The sequence below is a fragment of the Triticum aestivum genome, chromosome 4B (genome assembly GCF_018294505.1).
Source record: "Triticum aestivum cultivar Chinese Spring chromosome 4B, IWGSC CS RefSeq v2.1, whole genome shotgun sequence".
NCBI classification, from domain to species: Eukaryota; Viridiplantae; Streptophyta; class Magnoliopsida; order Poales; family Poaceae; genus Triticum; species Triticum aestivum.
The window spans coordinates 624901056-624909813 of NC_057804.1; the positions used below are offsets into that span (position 1 = coordinate 624901056).

At 45.6% G+C, this 8758-nt stretch overlaps 1 protein-coding gene across 1 annotated transcript; it reads right to left on the bottom strand.

Moving 5' to 3' along the window:
• Positions 1-1590: 1590 nt before the first annotated feature.
• Positions 1591-8758, bottom strand: LOC123093677 (putative aconitate hydratase, cytoplasmic; the record flags this gene model as incomplete). Its single annotated transcript, XM_044515689.1, is given in 20 exon segments — positions 1591-1924; positions 2015-2257; positions 2350-2448; positions 2561-3040; positions 3147-3245; positions 3825-3946; positions 4024-4142; positions 4221-4288; positions 4573-4758; positions 5049-5124; positions 5199-5278; positions 5371-5427; positions 5508-5650; positions 5731-5875; positions 6047-6208; positions 6292-6477; positions 7201-7293; positions 7777-7937; positions 8331-8438; positions 8544-8758. Coding segments are annotated over 20 exon segments (2914 nt in total), but the record flags the coding sequence as incomplete, so codon positions are not given.

The following is an 8758-nucleotide window of genomic DNA, read 5'->3' on the forward strand; positions in this document are numbered from 1 at the left end:
CCCGCGAGCGCGTCACGGGGGCTCCAGATCCGCTCGTGGGGGTGCTGGGTCCGGCAGGGCCCCCGGTGGCAGGGACGCATGGATCCGGTGGCGGTTGCACGGGGAGGCGACGGTGCAGCTCCGTGGTGGCGCGCCCGGTGCTGCTGGTTTGGATCCTATGGTTCACGGAGGCTGCGGGTGGCAGCTGCCTCTGATGGAGAGAGCGCCTCCCCTTCCTCGACGGGGGGTGGCGTTGGCGCTGCGGTGCGCTGTCTTGGCCGTGCTGGGCGGCAAGGCGGCGGCGGGCGTGGTTCCGATCTGGAGATGGCGGCTGCACAGGCGCTTGTTCCCCTCTGCCTGCCAGTCGTGGGCTTCCCCCAGGCATCTTGCTTGGATGATTGGCGATGCAGTGGAGGTTCGGGCTCGGGGTCGGGGGAAACCCTTGACCGGCGGTGCTGGTCATGATGTTGGCGATGCTCTCGGCGCCGTTTCTCCCTCTGGTGGGCGACATCGAGACCTCCTTGCCCTCTGCCCCTGGCCAAGGGCGAAAGCCTAAAATCTCTTGATTGGGTGGCGACGGCGCCTCGGCGTCGATTCCTTCTTGAAGGCGCCACCTTGGGAGTCCAGGGGGTCAGGGGCTCGGCGCGGTGGTGCTCTGCCTATTCGTCGGTGGTGTGGGCTTCTTGGTCTTGGCCGGTGACGATGGCGACGTATGGATTCCTATGAGAGGTGGGGTGGCCAGGGTTGCCATCCGAGCTCAGGGGTGAGCGATTCCGCATCGCCGGAAATCCTAAAATATATTCAAGAATAAATGCGAGCATCAGGACTTGAACCCTGATGGGTTGGGGATACCATAGTCCCTCTAACCATCCAACCACAGGTTGGTTCACTTTCATTGTGGATTCTGAAATAAAATAACAAGTCCCTTTTTTAAGTACATGCCAATTTAGTTATCCACCTCTCTCGTATCCATGTTTTTTTTATCGTAATTTCACCTGGGTTACCAGGTCGTGTAGGTTGAAGACCCACCCCGACTAGCGGAGGACACACAGAGAGGTAAGAATCATCAACTCAACGAGCCTGAGCCAACAGAGCTCTTTTGCTTCCACTAACTAAGCCAGCATGCCACAGGACGAGACACTGCTGCCGCCGCTGGTGGGCTTTCTGCTTTCACATTACCGAGAATTTGGTTAGATAGACTGCTGACTGCTGATGAACCACAAACTGTCGCAGAAGAGAGAATGGAGATTATAATCCAAAAGAAAGCCCCCACAGTTACCAACAGTTGGTGTCCCATTCGCCACGAGATGCACTGTAGCAGAGTTTGGCACGCCGCGATCGCCATAATCCAAAAACAACCTCGTGGCCTCTAAATATGGAGGCTGTGGTCTGTGCAGGCCCGATTCACAACCACGCTCCATCGCCAACACATTCTTGCTTTTAATAGCCTTGCATCATATATAATTGGTGCGCAGGCCAACTTCCTAATAATCTTTCTTACTGCCATCACCGGGTTTTGCTGAATCTAGTCATCCAAAACCAGATGATCGGTGTGCACAATTAGAACAATAGACATATCATTCTGGGGTTACCAGAAAATAACCCAGGAAAGAGAAAACAATGTGGACATTCCTTCGGCTGATTCCACCTCATTGTTCATAGACCGTTACAATATGCAAAAGCATCTCATCAGTTGTGAGGCATATTATTAACATAGTGCCTTCAAACGAAAACCTAGCGTGTTACGCGCTCAAAATTTCCGAGTTCTCTGCAGACATCTCAGATGTTATTTGAGGGGGTACTCCTCAAACACGACTTGCTAAACAAACTGTTTACAACAATTACAAGTTGCCTCGTCGTCACAATCATCTCTCTATTGCTCGGCTGCAATCTTTCTGATGACATATGGTAGAATACCACCATGGGTGTAGTAAGCAAGCTCCACCTGAACACAAATCAACAATTTCAACGTCAGAAATCACCATTGATAATCAACACTCGCCTAGACAAAATGCTCAGGAAAGAATGTCTGTACCTCGGTGTCAAAGCGGAGTGTGCACGTGAACGACTTGCCGTTGTCGGTTGTGACTGTAACATCTTGGCCAGGCTTGATTTCATTCACATCAGTCGGAAGCTGGATGGTGTAACGCTCATGGCCAGTTAAGCCAAGACTGTCGGCATCCTCCCCAGCCTTGAAGCATAGAGGGACGATGCCCATTCCAGCAAGATTGCTACGGTGAATCCTCTCAAAACTCTTGGCTATCACGGCCTTCACTCCCTGCAGACACAAAGCGAAAGCAGCACAAACCATTAGTGACAGCTAGTGTCATGATGTAAGCAAAGAGACTATTAGGTGGGAAGCATAGTTACCTGAAGCATTGGACCCTTTGCAGCCCAATCCCTTGAGCTTCCACTGCCATACTCAGCACCAGCCAGGATGATAGTGTCATGCCCTTCATTCTTGTATTTCTGTCAAAAACACACACACAAAATGAAAATCGTTCAATGAGATATGAATGCTTTCTATGTTGCATCAATGAAAAGCAAACTCTGGATTCTATGAAGTTCAAGTATATATTACCATAGCAGCATCAAAAACAGCAAGCTTCTCCCCTGATGGAACATGGACGGTTTTGGGGCCAACCTCTCCCTTCAAGAACTTGTTCACAATGCGAATGTTGGCAAAAGTTCCCCTAGCCATGATCTCATCGTTCCCTCGTCGACTGCCATATGAGTTGAAGTCCTTCCTTTCAACATTGCGCTCCTTTAGATATTTGGCAGCTGGGCTGTCTGGGTGGATGCTTCCAGCTGGGGATATGTGATCAGTTGTGATACTGTCACCGAAGTTGAGAAGACAATACGCATCCTTCACAGGCCGTGCGCCAGGAGGGGTCATTGTCATATCCTTGAAATAAGGAGGCTCATGGATGTATGTTGATTTTGGATCCCATGGGTAGAGAGTGCTTGCTGATACTGGCAGCTCATTCCACATAGGATTTCCTTTGGTGATTGCCTCATATGTGCCCTTGAACATGTCTGGGAGCACACTCGCCTTAACAACCTACAAGAATTAACAGCACAAATATATGAGGAATATCCCAAATCTAATATGGTCTCAAAGAGTACATGGAGATAAATATAACAAAAATTAAAGTTGCAGTGCCCACCTCAGCAATCTCATCAGTGGTAGGCCAAATATCCCTGAAGAAAACCTCTTTCCCATCTTTTGAGATGCCTACTGGTTCTTTCTCAAAATCAATATTAACCTGCAGCACATGGTCGACAGTTCAGCAAGGAAAATCACAAGAATAAGGAGGGAGAAGTTTGAACGTGTTGGCTTAGTAGAACTGCACCTTGCTTGCGCTAGTGCATTGCTAGAAAATCACAAGAATATTTAGGCAGAAGGTTGAACTACTCCCTCTGTCCCATAATGTAAGACATTTTTTGACACTAGTGTAGTGTCAAAAAGGTCTTACATTATGGGATGAAGGGAGTAGTTAGCTTAGATCAGGGCTCTCACAGTAATGAATTTTATCTGTCAATCCAAGTTGTAGCATTATAGTTGCCCGGAAAAAAAGTAGTAGCATTACATAAAAATACACATTATTGATTTGTATGGCTAGTTCCACGATTTAGCAAGGCGAACCAAAAGAATAACTACACAGGCATTTGAACTAGTTAGCTTAGTAGGTATGCACCCTCCTCTCACACACAAATTGTATTGGTGAGTCCAAGTAGTAGCATTACATAAATGACAGCAATCTTTATTTGTTCCGGTACTTCCACAATTTAGTTTGAAATAATATGCAGAGGTTTCAATATTGGGAAAATGCATGTTCTCTTACCGTGCCAGCGAGAGCATAGGCCACAACCAATGGGGGAGATGCGAGATAATTTGCTCGGGTCAACGCATGTACACGGCCTTCGAAATTCCTGTTCCCAGACAACACAGCAGCAGCGACAACATCTGAAAGATAAAAAAGTGAGTAAAATGCACTATTTCACAACTTTCAATCCTTTCTCAACCAGCAATGTCAATCTCACCGTTGTCGGTAATTGCAGCAGCTACGGATTCATCAAGATCTCCAGAGTTTCCTATGCACGTTGTACACCCATAGCCAACAATATTGAAACCAAGCTGGTTAAGATACTTCTGCAGACCACTGCAAAGGAAAACAAAGAAAAATTAACAAAGGATCCCCAATGAAAGGGAACTTTTAGTCTAGAGAAGCAAGAGGCACCTCTTGTCCAAGTACTTCTTCACAACACCAGAACCTGGCGCAAGACTTGTCTTAATCCATGGTTTCACCTAATTAATACCAACAGTGTTAAACTAGAGCAACAGTTGGCAACCTAAAATTAACAGAACATAGGCAGAGAAAGTAGCACTAAATCATAAACTTCACTTGCAATAAGAGAAAAGGCTGCAACAATTTCAAACATGAAACTAACTGAACCCATTTTAACATGAGGGTACGAATTACGAACATGATGGAGTTCCTCATGTTTTGAAATAGCACAAGACAAAGTGAGAAATTGACATAACTATAAGCAGAAATCAGAAAACATAAAGTTGAGGACAGTGAGACGAACCTCCAGGCCTAGGTCACAAGCCTTTTTGGCAACCAAAGCAGCTCCCAGCATTACATTAGGATTTGATGTGTTGGTGCAACTGGTGATAGCCGCAATTACAACATCACCATGCTTTATCTTTGCTGGCGTCCCACGGAATGAAAACTCAGCAACTTTACCCTGTGATTCCTTGGGGACAGCAAAACCCTGCACAGAAACGGTGTAGTGAGCATAAGAGAAGGGGAAAGAGGGGGATAAAAAAAAGCACAGTAAATTTTCAGGTATGAAGTATTTGTATATGTATTTTCTGCAATATTATTGCAGTATGGAATTCCAATCATCCAATCAACATTGTTTTTTTTAGACAATCACCTAGCCAACATTGTATTTTCATAGGATATCCAAGAATGATAAAAATCCATCTTATCAATAAATAAACAGCAAGATTATGGCAAATAACACAAGAACAACAGTAGAGTATGGACGTAAATTCTTACCTTGAACCCTACTTTGTTGTCCAGGCAAGAAAGCCAATCTGACTGCATGTTCTTCAATGTCACTCTATCATGAGGCCTGTTGAGTATATCTTTCATTAGTCAAGAATGAGACGCATATGCCAAGGATATGAGTTCCCCCGGTTACATTACCGTTTTGGTCCGGACAGACATGGTTCCACCTCATCCAAGTCAAGTTCCAGATAAGATGAATACACTCTTTCAGCTTGAACCTACATCAAAGGAGAAGCATCAGTATTACAAAAAAATAGAAGTATATTAACACATAGTAGACAACTTATCATCAAATAAAGTATGAAATCACCTGCTTGTAGTCGACAAACATATTATTTGCACGGAGGTAAGTCTCTATCATGGCCACCTACAGAATGTGACTGTCAAAAACTAGATGCATGTGCAGTTAAGGTGCAAATCGAAATGCAATCACAGCCTATAACATACAGTTTCATCACTTCTGCCAGTTAGCTTCAGGTAGTCCAATGTCTTTGCATCAACTGGGAAGAAACCCATAGTCGCACCATATTCTGGTGCCATGTTTGCGATAGTAGCCCTATCAGCAAGAGATAGTTCACCCATACCTCCCCCTGGAATTTGTAGTGTGCAACATTAGAGAAGCTCGTAAAAGAAAGCGGTGTGGATTACGAAGCAATGGCATGAGGGGTACCATAAAATTCAACAAACTTCCCAACAACACCATGTTTCCTAAGCATTTGAGTTACTGTTAGAACCAAGTCTGTGGCTGTAACTCCATTCCTCAGCTTCCCTGATAACTTAAAACCAACAACTGCTGGCAAGACCATGCTCATTGGCTGCAGAACAGACCACAATCAATTCAGACAATTGGCATAAATGGATGATCCCAGCAACTATCTGTTTCACACCCTCTTTTTTATGTCAGAGAGGTCCCAAACATAAAACATAAATCGTTGCAGGCATACTATCAGAGATAAAAACTTGTTATCAGCAGATATTAACTTCACCTGCCCAAGCATTGTAGCTTCTGCCTCTATACCACCAACTCCCCATCCAGCAACACCAAGACCATCTATCATAGTTGTGTGTGAATCTGTGCCGACAACACTATCAGGGTAAAGTATCCCACCATTGTTGAAGACAACCCTGGCCAGATATTCAAGATTCACCTAGAAACAGAATTGTTAGTGTTTACTAACAGAAGTAACTTAGATGATTATTTAAGAACAAAACAGTTGTTTTATTGAAATACCTGGTGAACAATTCCAGATCCAGGTGGAACAACAAGCATGTTATTGAATGCAGTGGAACCCCATTTCAAGAATCCAAACCGCTCCTTGTTACGGCTGAACTCAAGCTCCATATTTGCCTGAACAGCATTTTCCGATCTTGCCACATCAACTTGTACTGAATGATCCACAACAAGGTCTACAGGTACCTGAAAAAATATACATGCAGCAATATAAGCAAGAGCACAAAGACACAGGCATAAAACTGTCATGCTAAAGCTACCCTTGGGGGTCAGTTGACAAAGAGAGCAGTTGCAGGCTGCGGTAGCGCCCACTTTGAGGGGAAAAGGCTACATGGATTATCTTTTGAAACCCTTTAATCAATTACAGTTGATAGGATTAAGAAGTTGCAAACGTATCATTCAAACCCTAACTGGAATAGATGTCATAGCTTGACTAACTGGAATAAGATGATATGCTAAGGGGCTAACCTCAATATTTAAGACTAAACAGTCATACACTCACACTTAAAAACACAATCAATAATTAATGATCTGATCTGTGTTCAATAAAGCATATATGTTCGGAATAAAAACAAAATCATACATTCTACCTTAGTCTTGATTAAACAAGATAAGATGAAAGGCTGTTAGTTAAGATAATAATGAACGAAGGACCAAAGAGATGCTATGAGAAATTCTCAATCAATGCAGCAATTTTTACAACATATATGGTCAGTTACGTAACTTGGTTATCAATTGTATCAAAACATAAGCATGCTCACTTGATGATTCTTTTGTAACATTGCATATCAAAATGTGGCATACTGAAGGATAAGTCGGGCAGTAAACAAAACACGAATGTCAAATATATTTCCAAGAAGCTATTAAGACAAGGAGATAGTAAATGTGACCACTGGTCAATGAACTCACCAGAGGATTAATTTTGTTCGGGTCACTCCCAAGTTTGCTCATAGCATCCCTCATACAAGCAAGATCAACAACTGCTGGGACACCAGTGAAATCCTATAAAGAGACAAATGATGAAGTGAATAAACTGAAGATTTCAGCAAGCAGAGCAAGGATCCACATCATCAAACATCTCAGCAGAAACGTATCAGAATAAAATAAGCAATGTATCCAGCTTACAGTACTGCTTGCCAGATTAAAATAGAAGTGTTGACTTTTATAATTGTCACTAGAAGAAGAATATGTGATGACGAAGCAGCTAATCTTATACAGAAACCTATCACCTACTGGTGCACGATATCTATCTTTAAAAATCCAGGTGACAGCAGCAATCATACATCACATACATAATGGGAATAAGACATGGTGATTGGGGAACTACACTTTCTTGAAAGGATAGGAAAGGGGGCCTCCATTTCCAATATTCCTGCCACCAAAAGCTATTGACTCGAACCTTTCCAACTCACATATTCTTTCCACGGCAACTGGACAACTTGGAACAAAAGAAGTGGAGACGATGGCAGGAATCAGGATCAATACCTGGAGGAGGACACGGGCTGGCTTGAACGGGATTTCGACTTGCTTGGTGGCACTGTTCTCCCAGTCTAGGATCTTCTCAACGTCCTTCCCCGTGACCTGGAACTCGTCGCAGTTTCTGATTGCCGACTCGAGCAGAATCCTTATCGAGTAGGGTAGCCGATCTGATATAAAAGTCATGGGTCAAATCATCGGCAATTCACATAATTCAGCGATATACAAAAAAACTGACTAGAAAACAACGCATCCAGAGGTCAATTCCACCGTCAGAATTCACAATTCGCCCCATGGGAACGTGGAGCAGCCAAATTTCACCAACATTACAGACTATCCAAGAAGGAGCAGATCAGAGCCTATTACGCATCGCTTTGGAGAAGCGAACAATTCATGCACCCAACTCACAACAAGCGGTAACAGAGGGACCAAAACGCCGTGCAGAGCCTGATTAGATTCTCAATTCACCCAACACACGGCGCGGGCTAGGAACCAGGCCGCATAAGACGGATACCACGCCATAATAGCAGACGAAAATGGTGGGGAACAGGGAAACAACTCACCAATCCGCGGATCGGCGAGCGCGGGCAGGCTGTAGTACTTGCCGAAGTCGGCTCCGCCTCCCGGCTTGGCGAGGCTCGTGAGGATTTCATCGTACGAGTTCTTCGTCGCTGCGAAACAAACAAACGAACGAACAACCAGGCGGAGGCCCTGTTAGCGAGAGGATAGAGCGACGCGACGCGACGATCCGTTTCGAGGTGGCGGGGGGTCCTTACCGGCGGAGGCGAATCGGCGCTCGAAGACGGCGGCGGCGGAGGAGGAGGAGCGGGCGGCGGCACGGCGGCCGCCGAAGAGGCGGCCCGCGAGGCCCGACGCGAAGGCCCCGCGCGGGCCCTGGCCGCCGCGGGCGGCGTGGAGCGGGGACGGGGACGGGGAGGGGGCTGGCTCCGCGGCGGCGGCCGCAGCGGGCCTGGAGATCGCTGCCGCGGCC